This window comes from Frieseomelitta varia, unplaced genomic scaffold (genome assembly GCF_011392965.1).
Source record: "Frieseomelitta varia isolate USP_RPSP 00005682 unplaced genomic scaffold, Fvar_1.2 scaffold_426, whole genome shotgun sequence".
Taxonomy (NCBI): Eukaryota; Metazoa; Arthropoda; class Insecta; order Hymenoptera; family Apidae; genus Frieseomelitta; species Frieseomelitta varia.
In genome coordinates, this window is record NW_025110175.1 from 101,652 (window position 1) to 124,287 (window position 22,636).

Below are 22,636 nucleotides of genomic sequence, written 5' to 3' on the forward strand. Positions count from 1 at the left end.
AAAAAAAAAAAAAAAAAAAGAAAAGAAAAAAAAAGGAAAAGGAGAGGAAACGAGAAAGCCGTGAGAAACGTTGATTGGTGAAACAATCATAGTTTGATAAGAGGATTGAAAAATGATCATCAATTGCACTTCACCCGTGATATGATAATTCCAGCGATACTGATGCGGATCTTTGGCCCCTTTAACAGCTTGTACCTCAGGTCCACTCCGTTCCAGAAGGATACGAAGTACCTTTTGATTTGTACGTTATCACCGCCGTGTAATCTGAAAATAAAAGATTCCGGTTTCACGGATTCATTATATTTTTTTTTTGTACGGTGTTCTTGTCATTTCTCATTTATAATACATTTGTGTCCTGTGACGTCATCAATTCTGGCATTTAATCTAATTAAATAGATTTTAGCAGCTGTATTTACAATCTCATATAATTATTATATTATTATATATATATATAATTATTGTATTATTATATAGCAGCTGTAATTACAATTATATATAATTATATAATTATTATATTATTATGTAGCAGCTGTATTTACAATCTCATATAATTATTATATTATTCTAAATTACAAAATAAATTCTAAATACACTAAAATTATTATAATAAAAATATTATAATTAATAAATATTAAAATATATATTAAAAATATATTTAATAAATATTAAAATATTATAATTAATAAATATTATAATATTATAATTAATAAATATTACAATATTATAATTAAATTATTATAATAAAAATATATTATAATAAATCATCGAAGTATTCCCGTTATAATATCGCAATTACGAATAAATTCCGATGTACAATGAAATTAATTACAAATTGCAATAAATTATTGTTAATCCTTAATCGAGTAATAAATAATCTTTCACCTGTATCCATCGTAGTCCACGATACAGAGAATTTCCGGGTAGATCACATACGGCGCTTCCCTCTTCGTTCTAGTGGTGATCGATCGTTTCGATCTGTACCTCTTGGCCAAATGGTCAGGTTCCATCAGTGCTAAAATCGATGTTTAATCACGAGAAACCGATCTCCCGAGGATTTCACCTGCCTCGATGTGGTAATACAAAAGGATCACTCACTGAAATCGCTGTATTCGTCGCCGCTCGTGCGAGCCACTTTCTTGTACACCACGTGATGACTCGTGCGCTTCAAGTTCCCTTTGCTTCGCGTCACGTTTGGCAGTAACTCCTCTCCGTGAAGGAGACTGGAATTCTTGCTTACCAGTTCGTCTAATATCCTATCTGGCAGTGGTCGAATCACTAGCTCTGAACCAATATTACCATCCTGGTTTCAACCAGGATTACATGTTATTTTGCAAAACGAGCAAAGAGTATCGTTCAAACGATTCTACGCGTGAAATACGTACAGTGGCTACAATATGACGTTGCACATCGTTGTATCTATTGCAGCATTTGCAGATTTACTGATTAATTAAGTCTCTCGCGTGAAATTGCAAAAATTTGTGAATAATATTTATAGAATTAGGATGTAAGTACTTTCAATAAATGTAGCCACTGTAGATGTTCTATATACCGATACATATTCTCAATATGAATAGTTATCTCCTTGTCTAGAATATTTTAGAACGTTTTACTAGTTAAATGTCTAGAATATTTTACTAGTTAAATGTCTAGAATATTTTAGAACGTTTTACTAGTTAAATGTTCTAAAATACTTTATTTTAGTAATGAAGAAATGAACATGCCTGTCGTCGTAAAAATAAACAGAAATTGACATACAGCGGAATGTTAAATTAATACGAATGCAGTAAAAATGTATCTAAAGTTATGACTAATGCGATTGTACACTTAAATCTATAATATTACATTATATGAAATTTAATGTAAAAATAAAAAATATAATATAAATATATATAATATATTAATTAATATATATTAATATATATTAATAAATATTAATTATAATATATATATATATTATAATTAAAGTTTATATAGTTACAAGTTTAAAGAACAAAAGAATAAAAGTTTCGACAACACCAATTTCTAACAGACGAGAAAGATATACGATCTAGCTAATTCGAAGCTCGATCTGCGTTTCCGGTATCAATAACACGTGTAATGGCTTGTTTAATGAGTTAATCAACAATAATCGGTTAACAGCTTAATCGTACATTCCTTCAACGTCAATTTTCCATTCGATGATCAACTGTGACTTCCGTCTGAATCGTATAATTATCACGACGTGACTAATTTCATCCAACGTGAACGTTAATAATGGATAAAAACGAAGACGAAAATGAAATGTACAGTTGTTCCATGGAGGGAACAGTCGAAGTCGGTCGATTCTGTCGGATCGTTGGTATTTCCGTTCCGGGTATGATCAACATGTTCGATCCGCGATTCGAGAGAGATTCGTGTGCACTGGTCAGATCGAGGGAGGGAGAGTGAAAGCGAAAGGTCAGGACACATGGGGTCATATAGAACAACGTTTTTACGGCATTATGTAACGCGATTTGACGATATCCGTTGTCTTTGGAATTTCCTCTCGTGTAGCTAACGGTATGTACAATTATTTATGGTTGCTCGTATTAATCATTACAACGTGACAGCTATATATGTTGGAAGAACGTGACAACGTCGTTTTATACATCAAGAATATATATATATATCATATTTTTTATGAATATATATATATATATATATATATATATATATATATTTTATGAATGTATAATATATTCTGCACGTGTGCAGAACATCCTGAGATTTCATTAACATTACAGTAAAACATAGCTGTGATTCGATTAATATAATATGAAACGAATGCACATAGAAAACATAGAAATTACGAGATATTTATATTAATTTTAAGTATATTCAGTTGAATCATTCTTAACGCTTATAATAATTATATATCTGAGATTATTATAGCTGTGATTCGATTAATATAATATGAAACGAATGCAACATAGACATTACGAGATATTTATATTAATTTTAAGTATATTCAGTTGAATCATTCTTAACGCTCATAATAATTATATATCTGAGATTATTATTCGTACATTGTGTTAAATTTTTAATTATAATTCTGCAAATAATTTCTAATTTCCACGTATATCTTCTACAAATGCTAGATCGATTATCATGTTGTAATAGAATCTCGGAAACGTTTTGATACAACACGCACGATATTTCGTAACAGTTTTATGTAATATGTTCGTAAAAATTTTTATATAGTAAACAATTGTTCAATTTTGAAAAGTTTCGTCGTAGGCAGGATCGCGTTTTGTAATTATTTTTCGAGAAATTGATATACCTTTTACTCGTGCTTCACGTGGTTTGCCGTATGTCGAAATCGATTTTTAAACGTTTGTTAGCATTTCTTTCGGACATTACAGGACATGTTTCATCCCACGCAGCGATTAACCGATCGTTGCCAAGGACGCCGTCCTTTCAACTTAATTCTTGATGCATGGGAATAATAAAAAAAAGTTGTAAGTAGCGAAATTTCTGCTGCACAGAACGATACTCTGCAAAAGTGATACAGACAACGCTAACTTTAAACCTGAATTTTCAACGAATTACTGCATAATGTGCTTTCAGTGTGCCAAGCCGTTATCACGGTGAAAGAATCAGAATTCCATTCCTGAACGTGAGCACAATTCTTTTTTTCTTCAATAATTAAGTGCCACGTAGTCAAATTTATAGTGGCTCGTATAATTCTCGTAAATAATATCTCCCGGTACTTGAACTTATTTATGCACTTGACTACTTCACATTTTATAAAACAATCAGAATCTGTGTTTTCTTCGTAATTTGTGAAAGAGATTATTATTTGTTCGCATTTTTCTAAAAAATAATTCACGAGAGTTTTATTTTCAGAAATTTTCATAAATTTATGCCTGTATCTTTTGTTATGGATCTTTACAAGAAAAATTAGAAATGAAATTATACTTATATAACTAATTACTTTCTCATTTCCAGATATTATATGTATAATTTAAATTATTGTTCAATATTTATTAATGAAATAATTATTTCAATCGTTGCACAACATTATACAGAAGCAGAATGTAGATTATTATTGAAAATATATTAACAAATTTATTAATTAAATAATTTATTTCATCTTTGTTCCGTTATGTAAGAGACTCGCGTTGTTTATTGTCATAAAAAGATAGAATGATTTTACAATGCCGCCTCGCGTGTTTTTTATTAATTGGAACGCTCGATTTAATATATTCCATTCGTGACCATAAAATGGAATCACTGTCAAGGAGAGATCTCTCCTGAGAGATTGTTTCCACCGAAGAATACGAATTTACAATGAAACAACTTTTTTTTTCCCTTTCACGCGGTTATATAATTAACATTTAATGATTACCAAACTAAATTTCTCTTTACAGGAATTCTACTTTTTCTAAACTAATTCAACGACCTTCCTTCTAATTTGATTGAATTGTTTTCTCTGCGACTACACTTTCAATTGTCACAGCGACAGTTTCAGCCAATGTTTAAGCAGAATTTCTAATTGTTTTCCACGTGAAGAAAGAACCTCATGGTAATTTTGTTCCATTAGTTGACCAGTCATGTTTCAAGCAAGTAAAAAAGATAGTTGTTAGTACTTTAATAGTAAATATGTATTCTACTATTACAATGTATAACGAGCAAACAGTATAATAAATAAAATTCAATGAAAATTCGAAAAGTAAGCAGGGTAGAAAAGTTTCAACTTTTTTTAGACTTCTCTTTTAAATTTCTTCTAAATATTAACTATACTTGTCTATTTATACAAAAGAAATTTTGAAGAAACATTTCACAAATATTCCACCAGATTCAAGTGTTTCGTTTACCTTACTTCTTAAAACATTGTTAGATATTTTTGGATAATATAATTGGATAGTTTATATTATTTCTGCGTGTTATGTATACTCCATACATTTTTGCATTTTCAAGATTCCCACGAAAAATGCCACAGTCTACTTACAATTTATGCTTTCGTCGATTTTAAGCAGTTCAATGAGCAAGTAACAGCTTTGCAATAGTTTTGTCACTTGTCTTTCATTTTCTTTTCCTTTTTCCCCCTTTTCTTTACGATTTCATAAAACGAAATCGAACTTGCTAAGTGAAACTGAGTCTTGGTTGATTGGACGTGCAATCATTGAGAACGGCTGCTCGCTATCCTAAGAGATGGAACCGATATGAAGAATTCTATTGGTTTTTTTTTCTTTGCTTTTGCTCGAGCAAAATGTCTTTGCAACACTCGCTTCGAACGAACCACGGTGGAAGAAAAGGGACAGCGATTGCCGGAGCTCGAAATGGAAATGTCAAAACGATCACGGAATGCCATTTTGTGCAACTTTCCTCCACGGATCGCTCCTACTGGATCTTATTAGAAACGCGTAAATCGTTTTAGTCACAGCGAATGATATCTCTGTTGAGATGCCTCGTCTCTGATTTATTAACATTGTAGAAGAACACTCGAGGAGGTAATAGCAAGACTGATTATATAAGTGACGCATGATCACGACGTATGATACACACGATGTAATGTCTGTCATAGTCATTGATGTTACTCTTCCTACAATGCAAGATGATTACGAAAATTTCTTTATTCTGCGATGAATTTTTTTAAATTCAAATGAAGATTCTACTATACAAGCATGTCCATTTCTATTCGTCTGAAACATTAATTCCTTATTCACGATATCTTGCTACCCGCCTTTCGTCGATCGATCTACGTAAAAATTAAATAAAAATTCTTTCAATTACATCTTAGCGATAACTACATTTTTATTAAGTAATAAGATTGGCAAAGTGGTTATATTTTGAACGAATAATTTCAGTGACGAAATAAATAAGTTAAAAACTTATCAATCATCAACTTATCAAACTTATCAATCACAGAATAAAAAATAAGAACCAAAAGAACTATTATATGTTACATACGTTAGCCATTGAACGTTTAGTACTGAAATCTTTTGTTTACTCGAACTACTATCTATTTCTCTATCAATTCAATCCGAGATTCCGCTACATAAATATTTCTCTTCACCATTCGAAATTTCCAGACGTAATTTACTATTCATTCTTCGAATTCCTACTCACTTATTTCCACTTAATTGCACACGACGCACGAGTGAGGCTCAACTGTCCAACATAAATTGTTATCTAGCGTTTTCGTTCGATTCCTTCTGTTTTGCGGGAAAACAGATTGCTAAACGTTGTAACGACAGAACAGGCCCCCTCCCACCCCCTAATCGCGACCCAGCTAATTGTCCCCAACGAGTCGCGGTATTGCGATAATTATAACCAAGACGAGACGGTTCCTAAGTGAGTCGACGAGGTGGTTGACGAAAGACGAGCCGCAATAACGGCGGGAATGTCGAAATGGTACATTAAGAAAGAATGGCCTCTTACAACGAGCACTTTCCCATTCGCGTCCCGGTGCAGCAGAATGGACGCCATGTTCGTCGTGTCTTGATAGATGTCACCGATATCTGTGTCGGCCTGAAACGGGAAGAACAATTACAACGTGGTGGTAATGCACGGCATGTGGCCATACGCAGCCGATTTTATGCGATTTCGACCATTTAAAGGAATAATGCAAACTGCGTGGGCCCGAGGAAGAATCGCCACGAAGAGTCCTCGGCCTTTTTTTCTTTTCATCGCTACGCGTCGTCTCGAAATAACACGAACAGAAGCTTCACTGTGACAAAAGGACACTCCTTGGGATGATAGGATGAAATTTTGTGGGTTAATTTCGAAAGAGATAGTTTTGTGACATTTAAATTACAACTTTCTAACAGACTAACTATTTTTGTTATACATCTGTTTGGGAACTTTAAATTTAGTTTAGATAGTGGAATAATTAATTTAGAGATCAGTGTTTAGACAGTAGAGTAATTAGAGTTTAATATATGAGATAATGTTTAGAGGTAATTAGTAATTAATGGAGATAGAGCACTTACGTTTGTCACCTTCTCATAGTGGAGACCACCAGGTTGCGACGTATCCTTCGTGACAGTCCACATAGGTAAATGATTCACTGTCAGCAACCCTTCCGTAGGCTTCAACGACAGACTGATGTCCTTCCCGAATGCCTTCAGGTGTATCTCTGGGTTCCCTATACTTCTCTTGTGCATCGAATGCAGCACAGGTATAACTTCGTACGTCGGTACTAGAATTTAAACGTTTTTTTAACGTTTTCATTGAGATTTTAGAACTTCAACGAAGATTGATACCATCATTTTATGATATTAGATTAGTCGGAAAACATTGACTGTGTGAGAAGTATTCTTACAACATAGTCGTATCATTTGAAAGCGTGCATTTATCAATGGAAACAGTTTCCTTTCATAATGAAAGGATCAACGACAAAATACAATAGCAAATGAATTTCACTTAGTAGACTCCATTACGTGGCACGGTCATCAAGCGTGCAAGTGAATCGAGTTCAGATTAAAAGAAAAGACGACTGTCTACCGCTAGTTGTTAAATTTTTTTTTTTTTTTTTATCGTGATTACCAGACTCGTGTCCCGTGTGAAACACCGATAATATCTCCTCCCTTGTCATGTGTTCGTGGATCTGCAACAGACAAGAAACTTATCGTCAGCTCATACTTTACGCTTCCATTTCTTTAACACTTATGTTAAGGTATACCGAATATTTAACTTTCAATTGAATATTGAAAATTTTTTAAAAATTGATAATACTAGATGAGGAGAACCTATTATTATACTTTCATTACTCACTTGCAATTTTACAATTAATTTAAGTACAAGTATTATTAATATAAGTATAATTAAATTTATGTATTATAATATATATATTTATATACAATTTATTTATATATATTATAATATATATTTATATTACATTATAATATTTATATATTATAAAAATATATTTTATATATATATTATAATATATTATATATATATATATTTATATTACATTATAATATTTGTATATTATAAAAATATATTATATATTTGTATTACATTATAATATCTATACATTATAAAAATATATTATATATTTATATTACATAATAATATATATTTATATATTATAAAAAGTGAATAGCAAATAATTTTTGATTAACAAGAAATTATTGTATTTTCCGTTTCGAACGCGAAAATATCGTTTTACAATCCATAGTTTTGGCCAAGATAATTTTATTCGCTATCAGTTATTATGTAATTTTCTAAATTTCAAGCGTTCGTACCATGGGCGTCGGTCTGATGCTATTAATTTCGCTTTCTTTGCGTTATCGGGATAGTTTCTCGCCGAGTATTGTTCCCGGCTAAGTGTTGAAACATGGAGGGAAAAGTAATCGTCGTATCGTGGGAACCACGACGCGTAATAATAACACGTAGGAACAAAAAAAGTCTGTTACTCTGAATTTTTTATTACAACGTGTTCCAAACTATACGGACTTTTACATCAACTGACTTAATCACTTCCCCTATATTTTACATGTAATTATAGCGAAATACTTTTTCCTACAATTACTTGGTCGGTTCTAGATATGTTTTAATATATTTGATGAAATTGTCATAATTAACAGACTCTGCAAAATTTGTCTGTCCTACAAAATTTTCTAACTTGTAAGTTTTCGAATTTCCTGACTCTCAGTTTCACAAATTTTCAAACTTTCTCCACTCTATTTAATTTCCAATTCTCCAGCTTGTTTAATTCCCAAATTTTACAATCGCCCTTAAGGATCCAGACAGATCCTTAAGTTTCCAACTCCTCGTTGCGGCAATTGAACCCAGCCACTTTCCCCCCGATGAAGCAAAAACAATTTTCGCGAAACACGTCGGAGGCAATCGGCGCCGCGTTTCGTCGTTCCTTATAAAGCTCGATTATTTCTACAAAACGCCCGAGCAACGCCTCATTTTTTTTTCTTTTCTTCTCTTTTCTTTTCTCTCGCTCGATTGCGGCAACTGCACGTATTAGCAAATCGCTGTAACAGCCAGAACAGTTTCATTACAATCGTTCGCTTCGTCGTCGCCAAGTGCATGGCTAATTGGCTGCAGTTGCGAGAACAATGATCAACGACTGCCATGCGGACTCGCATGCGTGCCTGATCGTTGGAACACTGGCGATCGATGCGCGTGTGTTTCTCTAAAGTTTTTTTCTTTTTTCTCCAATCGCGGCTTCCAAGGTCTGCTTCTACCATTTAAGAACACCTATATACCACCTGTGTATTATATACCACTGTGTGTCGCAGAAACCGAGCTGCAATTAACTATCACGCTGCTCTACTAAGGTCGAACACTTTCACTCATTACGTTAGGAAATTCGATCGCGTGTGCGCTGTCCTATTTGCGCTCTTTGCCGGTGCTCCGAGTGTGCACGAATTGGATACAATTGGATACTGTTAACTCTCCGCAATCCTAATTTTTCTTTTCTCTTTCTTTCAATTCTCTTATAGTAACGTTCTTTTCTCTTGTTTTTTTTTTTGATTACTTCAACTCAAAGGAAAATCAAATCAAATCGCGATCGAAAGTTAATTGCCGATAGTTCTCCGTAATGGCGGCGTTTTAATTTGTCAGCGTTACAAATTCCCGTGACTTTAACGACGCGAGAGAACGACCGAGTCTCGATGAGAAAACGCAACAGCGGTGTGCAGTTAAAGAACCGGATTTACTCGAAAAAAGATCGGTATCACCGTGTCGTTCTCCTAATTGTATACGGCGATACGAACCCGAAGCACGATTTCCCTCTTGAATGGCGAACGTACGGTTGTCCGGCTATGAAGCAGCTTGCATTTACCGACGGCCGATTGCCAGATAAACCGGCACGAGCCTTTGACGCTCGATTTTTTTTCCCCCTCGTCCCGTTGCAAAACGCGGTTTCGAAAGGCGTGGCTGGCGATGAAATTTATATCTTGTATCTTTCGGGTGTAAAGAATAAATTCTAATCGGGTGCACGGCGTTTTCGATGAAAAGAACGCGCGGTAAATATGTATTTGCACAACCAAATGCTTGGTATTATAAAACTTTTGGTCTTGGATCTTAAATATTAAACAAATTCGTATTGGATGTATTTGCGAGAATAAAATAAAGAATAAAATATATTCATCCCTTTCGAAGGAAATTGTTCTATGTGTTTAACAAGTGTAAAAATTATTTGTGAAAAAAATAAAATGTTCTCTTTTAAAGAAGATTCTTCTATAAATTCTCGCTTGAAATCTCCGAGGTGTATTTACAGTGAGAAGCATAACTGACTACCAACGACAGTGAAAAATTGTCGACAATTTAAACTGATGTAAAAGGAAAGCTATTTTGACGTATGTAAGTTCACTTCTTTCAAAGATGACTTTGCATCATGGTGGGAAAGAGAGAATACCTTTCTTCTTGAAAATTATAAAAATTCAAACGTGTTTTTTTTTTTCAAAAGTTCTTTTCCACGAGTAAATCTACCGCGGTCTCGAAGATTGAGATTTTCTCTTTAAAATTTACTGAACGATCTTTTTCACCATTTTATTTGAAAGTTTCTTCAGATTGACGAAACGTTTCTTGGATTTTTGTCGTTTAACTCTAATGTTCAACGTTCAATAAAATAATGAAAAAAAAAAGAAATTGCACAGAAAGTTTTAATCGTTGTAAAGGGGCGACTTTAATCTTCAAAATGACGATGGATCTAGATAAAAAAAAATTTTTTTAATGTTTCTACACATGTTCGATTTTTGAAGTCATTGTCAAAGAAACGAGCTTACGGTCTTTTGGTCAAAATGGAGGCTTCACGTTTTAAAATGAGATCAAGTGGATCGTTCGATATGGTCTTCTTTTGCGAAGTTATATCAGTTGAAATTATCGGCGATGTTTTATCGATATTGGTACAGTTATGATCTTAATTAATCCGAGTATAATTAACCTAAATATGGCGAGATCGGTGAAAGAAACGAGATAGAAATTTCTAATGTTCTTCTTTTGGAAGACATGATACTACATGTATAACTAGATCATAGATTTTTATGTGTTTACAAGATACTTCGAATTGTAAAATTGAATATAGTGTCTCGCAAGATCTACATAATTTTTACCTCAATTTCGTTGCCATTTGAAAGAACATCTCTGCATCTTGATTATGTAATAACAGACGAAAATTCATTCGTAATCATCTGGAACAGGTGGTACGCGATAAAGACAATCAGTAGAACGTTTATACTCGAATAAATAAAATGTATGACATTTGAGCTGACAGTAAATAGTACAAGTGATCCAGGATTTCCGAAAGACGATAAACATAATTCGTTGAATATGTACGACGTAATAAAGATAATTCATTACACACAGAAATCCCATTCGGATTTTCCCGAACTTGATAACAATGATTCCATCGACTCGTGTCGTAAGATAAAAATGCGAGACTAACCTTAAAGACTTGAAAGATTTGAGTAGATGACGTCTTGTTTGACGATGGAATGTTTGATACAATTAAACAAGCTTGTTTAAACAAACGTGAGATAGACTTTGAAAAATTAACGAGGAAACTAACGAGGAAAATTAACTTTGGAAACTCTCTTTTCCTAAAAGAAGATTTTGTTAAGAAAAAAATTATTATGATCCCCAGATTAATCAAACAAATTTGTTTAAAAATATATAAACCTTTGTTATAATCATTAGGTTAATATTAATCAACCGAGTTTGTTTAAAAATATTTAGGAGAAGTTTAAAAAGTTTTAGAGAATCGACGAGTTTTTCTTTTGCTAAAAGAAGATTTTGTTTAAAGGAAAAAAATTACTATGGTCACCAGATTAATATTAATCAAACAAGTTTATTTAAAAATATATAAACCTATGTTATAATTATTAGATCAATATTAATCAAACTAGTTTGTTCAAAAACATTTAGGAGAAGTTTAAAAAGTTTTAGAGAATCGACGAGTCTTTCTTTTGCTAAAAGAAGATTTTGTTTAAAGGAAAAAAATTACTATGGTCACCAGATTAATATTAATCAAACAAGTTTGTTTAAAAATATATAAACCTATGTTATAATTATTAGACCAATATTAATCAAACTAGTTTGTTCAAAAACATTTAGGAGAAGTTTAAAAAGTTTTAGAGAATCGACGAGTACTTCCTTTTCTTAAAAGAAGATTTTGTTTAAACGAAAAAAATTATTATGATCACCAGATTAATATTAATCAAACAAGTTTGTTTAAAAATATATAGGAGAAGCTTGGAAGGTTTTAAAAAATTGACGAGTCTTTCGTTTCTTAAAAGAAGGAAAGAAAAAAATGTGCTAGAATATGAAGACATGTGATCGATGCTTTTAAGCAAAGCGAAAAGATAAGATTCGTGTAAATTCCCGATTTGTAATCAATCTCTGTTGAACCGAGTATTGACCGCTATCTTGAAAGGACGAACGTCGTGTAAGTAAAAGTAAAAACTTTCTCTTTTCTCATAAATGAAAAAAGTGATACTATTAAAATTCAAACAAAGCTTGCACTGCTTGCTTGTTTCTTTAATTTTTCTATAAGTTTCTCAAATGAATGTACATGTAGCTAAGCTTGCATTAATCTAAATTAATATTCCACAAACATAAAGCTTAACTTTACGACTGATTGTCAAACATTCTGTAATAATTTATAATTGAAATGTTATCAAATTTTTATACAATATTTTCTAAATTTCATGTGGGAAATCAAAGTGAAATATTCTTTTATTTCTACTAGAAATTATTGCTATTATAACAGACATATGTCACAGAAAGGAACTATCACCATTTGCAAAGCTAGTTGTTGGTAATATAGTAATTTGAAATCTTCATTAGAATTATTTCCAACGTAGGGTGAAAAATTATAGAAGATTCTTTGACTAAATATTTCTTCGTTATATCTGTGAGTGATTAAATTTAAAGTTTCTCTATTACACATTCTGATATTATATCTTTTACTTACCCCAATGATCTCATCCCAATTTCTACGTAATATTCTAACATTCAATTATCTCTTGAACGTTCCAACATTCATATCTATTTCATGTATCTTCTGAATTAGAAATAAAGTTCAACACCTCGATTATTTTCTGTAAAATCAAGAGATGAGGATAATCAAATTCCTTCAAACTGTTGAAACAATAATCCGTTTTCAATTATCAGATGCAAAGGTCCGTCCGTTTATTGACCAATTGGTCAGAAGAGTCATCTTTAACGCGCTCCAATAGATATTGAAAACGTATGCGCGGTTCGATTGTACACAGTTCAATGTACAATTTATTCCTTTCTCTTCCCACGTTACTTTCCTGACGACGTCCAATCGTGGCCATTGTCCTTGTTATTTCCGTGCTCGCGTCCGTTTGCTATACTTGACTCACTTTTAACTCGCCCATTGTATAAAAATCGAGAAAAAACGATAAATCATCCGCGTCGGTTTAATTATTTAGCGCGTTCGTCTGGGCGCTGGATTTATTATTCGTTCGATGCGCGGATAACGTTAAATGCCAATCATTCCGTAAATCAAACTTTGAGGAATGAAGGAGTTCACGGTCTATTTCACTAGAAAAATTCAGACTGTTTGCGCAAGTGTTTCACAATCGTCTGGGTTTAATAATAGAGTAAACTCATCGGGTGTTTGACGAAGAAATATCAATGATTCATATATCGTCGTTGGTGTTATTAATCCCTGGAAATTGTTAACTTTTTTCAAATTTCGGTCAACAATTTCATGTAAAATATGTATCATCTTTTAAAAGACAAGCAAGTATCGCAGCATTGAATTTTCTGATTGAGATACATCCACTGAGTCGGAAATGAGCAAAATATTATCATTCAAATTTGTCAATTAACTCTCAAATAGCATCGTCGAGTTGCAATTATAATATTCTGTTTCTGTAATTATCCCACGAACAATATCAGGATTGTAATTAACATTTCACTCATCAATTTCACGAATCTATAATTATTTAAAATACGCGTAATTTGTAACTAAAATAATTATATATATATCAAAGTAATAATTTAAAAAAAGCAATTGTATTAAAATAATAGACAAGCAAAAACAGTCATACATTGATAGTTAACTCTTAATTTAATTAATTCTCGAATCAAAATGTATTCGATTACTCTTGTGATCTATCAGAACGTACTTATTTCTTGCAGAATAATTTAATTCTTTTACCAAAGAAAATATGTCAAACTGACTGATTGATGAAGATTAATACAATATCAATACGAAGGATTATTAAATAAATATTATCGCGAAATAAAATAAAATAAAATAACGTGTACAATGTAAATGAAATAAAAATAAATATGAACAAGCGAATGACCACTTTCAGCTACCTTCTCTCATCGACCCAGGCCAACTAACGTTACCAACGGATGTCGGTGTTTACGCAGCGTGAATTCACCTCGCAATCAGCGGCGAATCGACAATTAACGTCGTCTGATTCCGCGAATATCTTGTCATTTCGAGTCAACGCCACCGTGCACAACCACGATACACACACACACATATGTTCTTTGTTTTTTAAGGAAGCGTTTGCACGAGAGAATAAACGCCGTCCTTGCCGATCACGATGGTACTCGACTGGTGATCTTACCTTGTGGCATCGTACAAGAGGTAGAACGGCCATGCACAGAAGGACAAGGGCACGAATCATTTTGCGTGAAAATATTCCTGATGGGCTGCGTCACATCGCTGGAACAAGAAATGAGAGAAATCGTTATAAACGGATGAAATCGACGAATACGCTGATAGCGTTACAACAAACGAGTGAATTCCATTTTCGATTATTTACGGAGATTAATGTAAAATGTTTGGTATTGTAATATATAAAATTTTATAATTATATATAATTAAATATTAATTATATAAAATTTTTAGTCTTGGATCTTATATTACATAAAAATTCGTAGAATGTATTTGCGAGAACAAAATAAAGAATAAAATATATTCTTCCCTTTCGAAGGAAATTGTTCTATAGTTCTTGTTTGATCTTGAGAAATTTGTAAGATGTATTTGACAAGTAAAAAAAAAATATTTGTGATAAAAATGAAATGTGTCATCCTCTTTTAAAGAAGATTCTTCTATAATTCTTGCTTGATATTAGAAAACTATTAATAATACTATACTAAACTAATTAAGTACTAAGTAATAATACTATTAATAGTACTATACTAAACTAATTAACAGTACTGTACTGCAAAACTATTAATATTAATTTAATACTATACTAAAGTACTATACTATAATTTAATAATATAATTTAGTACTATACTAAACTAATTAAGTACTAAGTAATAGTACTATACTAAACTAATTAAGTACTAATTAATAGTACTGTACAAAACTATTAATATTAATTTAATACTATACTAAAGTACTATACTATAATTTAATAATATAATTTAATACTATACTATAATTTAATAATATAATTTAATACTATACTAAACTAATTAAGTACTGCAACTACACTAAAACTAAATATTAAAATATGTTCTTAAACGTCTTACACTCCCTTGTTACAATAGAAAAACTTTTACAGATATTAAAAGTATATTTCACTTGGAAAATGATAGAATAAGAATGAAATCAAGATATATATATATATATATATATATAAAAGTATTGATCTCTGTCCCAGAGATGCGATAATATCAACAAGACAAAGTAGCATTCTACACACGAGCAACGATGCAACATTGCCGTTGGAATATTGCGCTAATGAGGGCCAGGCAAGCAGCAACAATTTGCTCGCTAAAGCCAGAAACTGATATCTCTCACGGTGGAAATGTAATTACCGCGAGTCGCGAGCGCGACGATGAAGAAATCCGCGCGCGGGTTACATAATTTCTCGCCGCGCCCGCTGCGCAACGAGCTCGGAAAAAGAACGAACAACAAAAGGAGAGAGAGAGAGAGAGAGAGAGAGAGAGAGAGAGAGAGAGAGAAAGAAGAGAAATTAAAAAAAAAAGAAGAAAGGTGGAAGGAGAGAAGAAACTGGAGGACTAACCTGCACGAGTTCACGCATGCCTGCGTGAGTGAACTGGCGACAAACTCGAGCAGAAAGGTGGTGTTTTGACGTGAACAGGACAGGCGACGATCCCGGAAGGAAAGTTGAATCGTTTCGAATTAACGCCCACGTCGTCGCCCGCGTCAGGACGAAAAACTTTCGACCGCCGCATTGGGAAAATCGCGGAACTTCAATGGGATCGTTTCGTGATGAAGAAGGGGAAGGGGACAGCATCGTGTCGCTGGTGTCAAGAAAGGAACGATCTTTTAATTAACGAAAGCTGAGAGGTTAAATCGTTACGAAGTTTATTACAACTAACGCTATTGTAATAGGTCTGGATTGCTATTTTATTCTTCATATTTTTTTGATTTTATAAAAAAAGGCAAATGAGACGAGATTTTTACAGTTCTACGAGACAGAATTATACCTAATGAATAGATTTTCTAATATATGTTCTAGAATTGATAAAGAAAAAAAAACGTCTATAAAAGTTATTGTGTACATACAGATATTATATTCTGTCTACCAACGTGAAATTAAACAAATATGAAAAGATATAGATTGATAGTTTCAATTTTTTAGTTAAATATTGAAATTAATATTTGACTATAATATTAATATTTGACGAGTGATCTTATTAAAAAACTTGTATGTTGAAGAACTCGAAATTTTGATCATACATTAACGAAGTTAGATAAAAATTAATTTGAGATAAAAAAAAAAAAAAGAAGGAAGTCTATAAAGTTCTTTGTATTAAATGGGATATAGGATGTATCATTAATTTTGCTATAATACTATTAATGTCGGTACAAATATAAATACTAAATACACGTATAAAGATATTATAATACTGTAAAAAAAAGATTGTACTGTTCAAAAAGCTGTACAATTTCTTTATCACGAGTCCGTTGAAAAATGTCATTTTGTATTTCAAAAATTCTGAATTAACTCGCGAGGTTCTCTTAAGCAGAGAATTGACTAACATCTTGATTGCTACGGAAAATTTTCCAAGTTTTAAAAAATATTATGTTACAAACGCATTTATCATTCCATAGGGTTGATATTCGTTTATATGAATTATTCTAAAATATATTTCTAGAAATAAAAACGTTGCGCCGATCACCGTAATCAGTCAACGTGTCAATGAAATTTTATAATTTTGCATAGAGCAACACCAGTGCTGATAAAGATGCGTTTTGAAGATTAAAGTGCAACTCCGGCGGCGGATTTATTTTCACCGAAAGTGAAATCTCGCGAGGAAAATTTTATTATACTGCACGTTGCACATTCTCGCAGGAGCATGAACGTGCATATCATTAATCTCGCTAGTGAAGTGATGCAGCTGTTGCAAATGCTTTGGCATTTCGAACAAGGCGGGACGATTAAAATTACAAAGTGATTGAAGGTACTGTGTAATAGCATATTTCACTTGCATTCCTCGCGAGAGCCTGAAAGGATTTTTTATTTTTTTTTTAATTTTTTTTTGAAAAAAAGAAGACATTCATCTATTTATGCGTACTTATTCGCGAACTAATGGATTTAATTTCTTCATGTCGACTGATTTTAAATCAACCAGTGAAAAAAAAAAAGGAAAAAAGAAAGAAGTTGAAACAGGTTAAATGAACTTTAAATCAGTCGATGATGAATTAAGAATAAACTGCTTGGCATGTTCAATTTAGAATAACTTTGAGAAGCAGCAGTATCATATCTTTATATTTTATTTCTCCTGTTCGTTTCATAAAGAATATTATGACGTAAAACGAATCCTCAAATTAAAAAAGAGAATAATTTCTACAAAGTAAATATTGTGAAATATTTCGCGAAACTTTTTTTCATCGCATTCACATTCACGTTTTCAAACTGACTGCGATAAAGTAACATGTTTAAATAATCAATTTATCGTTCTTAATGCTTCCTCTACCCGGAAACTTTCTCAAGAAGAGGTGGGGAAAAAAAAAAAAAAAAAGGAAAGAATTGCTGACTTCTGTCGTAATTGAAGCCTGATTATATTTGACAGTGAATTAAAAATCCGTATAATATCGTAAAGTAATCCGAGTTAAGCAAAGTCGAAACTTTCTACAGCGAGTGAAAATGCACGCGTGTACACGTATAACTGAAATTCTACCGTGAACTAACTCGTATATCATGTCCAGCGAAAACTTGAACGACAGAAAAGGATTGTACCAGTATAATAAGCGGAAATTCCATTTACATTCAATGGAACACGGAGTAGTTAACAAACCACTAATAGCTAATAATTTATTCGACAGATCTGGCATGTATTCAGAGTGTCATCATTTCTATTATTTCCTAATTAGGAAAATGGTGATTTCACATACGAAAGTAAGCTGAAAAGAGAAGTTTTTTTTAATTTGAGAATCATCGTTTATACATAAATCTGTAAATTTTTTTTTTTTTACTAGAAAAGAGTGAGTAGTCAACACGATGATATTCTAAAGAAAATAGAAGTGTAGAGTAAAGAATGAAATTTCGAGGAAACAGACTTTGAATGTACTGCCTTAAAAGTTTTCAACTTGCTTATAGAATCCCTGTGTAATTTATTTAGAGCGATTTATTTAGTACGATGCCGAGCAGTCAACTTTTTTACCGTCACTTCTCCTTCGTCTTACAACCGAGAGAATGATAATCAAGAACGATAGAACCTTCGCCAATAGTCAGCTTTCTATTTGTTCTTAAGTTGTGTCTTGCTCTTACGAATATTACGTAATAAGCAGGGAGCAGTGTGTCGTGTTAGTCACAATGACTCGAGTCCGCGATCTACGATCTTTTCCAGAGATATGATCAGTGCATTATGTATACATGCTACACGTAGATCGATATTTTACAGAGTCGTGAGTGGGGGAAAATCGCCGTTTACATTTCTTTTCTAAATTCTAGATAAGTTCGGTTCTATTGCGCGCCGCAGAACCTATTATTTAACTCCAGGCGCTGGTATTGGGAAACCTGTTTTCGATGTTAGGAGATTTAAACGCTTGAAATTTGTGTGCGTTTCGAGTGGAATATTCGTGAAAAAGATAAAACGGAGAGAGAGAGAGAGAGAGAGAGAGAGAGAGATATGATGTGTGAATGTAAAAATAGTACAGAAATATGAAAATGGTATTAATAATAAATACGAGAAGAATTTAGAACGTTCGAAATAATTTTCTCTGATTAATTAAATTTGAACAGATTTGCATCATGTTTGTGCACAACCCTGCGCCTTTGCGTTAAAATTTGTGCAGGTTTTATACTTCAGTTCTGGTGTCAAAGATACAAAAAACAAAGTGAAAAGAGGAACAGTACGAAAAAGAAAGAGGAATTGAAAAACCTGTTTCGAATGCTACCAAATTTGAAAATGTCGTATCCGTGTGATTCCCCAGAATATTATAATTAGGAAGAAAAAAAATTCTACTCTTAATTCCTAACTGGTATCATAGATGTATAAATATGAAAATAGAAGATGTATATTAATAATTTTGATTTAAACTAATAACTTTCATAATCTGTAACTTAAAGAACTGAAATCAAATTCCACAAAACTATGACACGTATACATACATATATGTGCAATTATAATAACATTAATAGAAATTAAATATCTCCTATCATACTATGAAATAACAATTAGATTAGATCTTAGAATCATCTGTATATATTTTTCAGCAGATCAATAAAATCGTTCGAATATTAAAAAAGTATCAAAATTTTAAACATACATGTATGATACATATATGTACACAGAAAATTCCTACATAAATGTAATATACGTACTTTTCTATGAATAGCTATACATTCATGGTTGTGGCCAATCGACGATTATTGATCTCCGCCATTTTTCGTTTTCGTCCTTGAACATTTTTATGGTTCGAGATTCGCGAACCGGGCCACCGATGACTCTATAGGCCAAGGTGTTTTCTGCACGAGAGTGAAAATTCCACCGGCAGAGAGGTGAAATCCATGGGAAGTGACAAAAGTAAAGCGGCCATTGTTCTAATAGGAAGCGAGGTTTCCATACGTTCGCACAGGGAGCAATACGTTCGACCTTCGCGGAGACAAAAGCTGTCTTTCGCGTAGCGTTCACCGCGTCGTGCGACTTTTAAATTTACACCAACGGTGTAAATTTAAAGTGGTTGAATCACGAGATTGGACGTGTTTTCTTCTCCTCGTGGACAATTAAACATTAAATTTCACCCAGTTTTTGTCTTTCACGACTGGCTTTTGATTTTAAGTCTATTTCTTCTACTTTCTGTTACAGGCCCCTTTATTCACTCGTCCACTTTTATATATTTAACTTTATCTTTACTCTATACTGAGTCAGATGATTCAGTTTGAATTGGATGCTAATTATTCCGTAGATTTTGTTTACGTCTTCTTTCTTTTTTCCAATATTGTAGAAGGGAATGCTTTTCTGCAGTCACTCTGTATCTTTTATTATTTTTTTAAATATGTAATTCAATTTTATATATAATAAATATTATATATATAATATATAAATATATAATTAAAATAAATAATAATATAATATATAAATATATAATATATATAATATAATTTTTTATAAAATTATATTATAATATATTATTAATTAAATAATAATATTATAATAATATAATTAATAATATTAATATAATTTTATAATTATATTATAATATTATAATAATATTATATTATATTAATATAATATTACTCTTTTGTTCTTCAATTTTATATTTGTTCTATTTACTTTCGTTATTTATTCAAGCTATTAATTTCACAAAAAATCACCTTCGGTAATTATACATCGTACAGTTTCTATTTAAAAAATTCCATTTCCTAAGATGTCACGCGCAACCTTAAACAACGTTTTCGTTTCGATTAATTTAAATAATAAATAAATGGAAGAAACATGTCGAACACAATTAGAGTCGACTGATTGAGACAACTGATACAAATGCATTTATGGAAATGAAATTCGACGAAATAAATATGTAGATATACAGTTTCTTAAGGAACAAATGATTTCACACTGGGTTATTTAAAACTTTTGCACAGCTCTGCCATTGAGAAACATCCCGATTCGACATATAGTCTCGATTCTGTAAATTCCGACTGTTTAGGATCGAAAGTTCTTCACATGGTCGGCATTAATGAAGATTGTTGCAGTTTGCTGATTTTCCTGACGATACTACGTGTACATATTCTTCATTTCTTTATTGTTACTTCCACAAATGTCAAAACTATAAAGTATTAATATAATCTCACTAATAAGTAGACAATGAGTTTTTACGCGCATTTATATTTTTTACGAGAATGTAATTAAAAATACTGACAGAAAATCGTTGATTCAATGTTGCAAAATGTGCAACACTTTGGAGTTTGAAATAAATTTAATTTACGAATATTTATTTTAAACTGACTTGTAAGTGCATATTGCTAATTTCGATTTTATTTGAAATTCATATTAATTTCAAATTTTGAATTTTCGTACGTAAAAACAATTTCCCACCTTTTCTAACTTTCAGTTTTTCAATTGTCTACTTCAATTTTGAATTTTAATAAATTTAGAACCTTCTATTTATATAAATAATCACATAAAAATCCGTGTTCTAATACTAATAGGCAACGTTGCCGATTCTTTTTTACAAAAATATCTTTCAACACGCTCTATTTTAACATTCGATACATTTTATCGAATACAGTTATTTCTGCAGCTCTGTTTTCCACATTTGTGTAATGTATGGAAACATTTTTCAAGGCAATGTAATTACAGTGAATTGCTCAAAAATTAATTGGTACTTTTGTTACTACCATCCTGGAGTGATTGATTATTTCGTCGATCGTGGGAAGACGACTTCTCAACTTGGTTTCTTCATTCAACTATGCTTCGCAATATGTGCAATGCGAAAGAAATGAACAGAATTATGAGGATGATATGTGAGACATTAATTATCCGTAATTATACGCACGTTGCACATTTGAAGATCGAGATGACCTATTAGAAATTATCATAACTTTACGCACAATTTGATTGCTGAAAATTGAAATATTTCGTATTATTAAAATATTTATATTACGCTAGTATTATTAAAATATTTATATTACACGAGTATTATTAAAATATTTATATTACACTAGTTTGCAGAAAATTGAAATATTTTTATGTCTGTAACTATTTTTACAATAATTAATCTCCACTATATGTACCGTCTATGGCAAAATATCCAACACAAAAAAGTTCAATGATGAATCTCTGGAACACAAAATATAACAGAGTCAGCCACATTCGGCGAATTTCATTCGAATTCCTCACCTCAAGGGAAATGCAAATCGCGTAAACGAAACATCGATCGCATAATAAGATCCTCTCCTCAGACGACGGTATTACAAAGTAAAGATCGACACGTGCAAGAATTCGATGACAAGAGCTAACTGTTCCGCGCCTCGCTTCTCTGATATAATGTTATTTCCATGTTGCATCAATCGTGATGGCAAAATCACAGACGAAAAAGAAAAGGAGAAAAACGAGACAATTTCTAATTTGGGGAGAATCATTTCTGTGAATCACATTATCACAGAGCAAATAATTTTCTCTAAATGAGAAATTAAGTTACATGATGGTGATCCATAAATTTCATTTAATTTAATTTCTTTTTTTATCTCTATTAACAGACATATATAAATATATATTTATGTGTATATATATA

At 31.9% G+C, this 22,636-nt stretch overlaps 1 protein-coding gene across 2 annotated transcripts in view; it reads right to left on the reverse strand.

The window, feature by feature from the left end:
* LOC122531904 (A disintegrin and metalloproteinase with thrombospondin motifs 8) overlaps positions 1-22,636 on the reverse strand; it is a 102,265-nt gene that overhangs the window by 12,876 nt on the left and 66,753 nt on the right. For both annotated transcript variants that reach the window (XM_043660191.1, XM_043660192.1), the window contains exons 2-8: positions 14,541-14,638; positions 7,510-7,570; positions 6,954-7,162; positions 6,403-6,492; positions 1,096-1,300; positions 883-1,012; positions 135-264 (exon numbers count right to left, since the gene is read on the reverse strand). In XM_043660191.1, coding sequence (XP_043516126.1) covers positions 135-264; positions 883-1,012; positions 1,096-1,300; positions 6,403-6,492; positions 6,954-7,162; positions 7,510-7,570; positions 14,541-14,600 — 885 coding nt within the window. In that variant the 5' untranslated portion in view covers positions 14,601-14,638. The remainder of the gene's footprint in view (positions 1-134; positions 265-882; positions 1,013-1,095; positions 1,301-6,402; positions 6,493-6,953; positions 7,163-7,509; positions 7,571-14,540; positions 14,639-22,636) is intronic.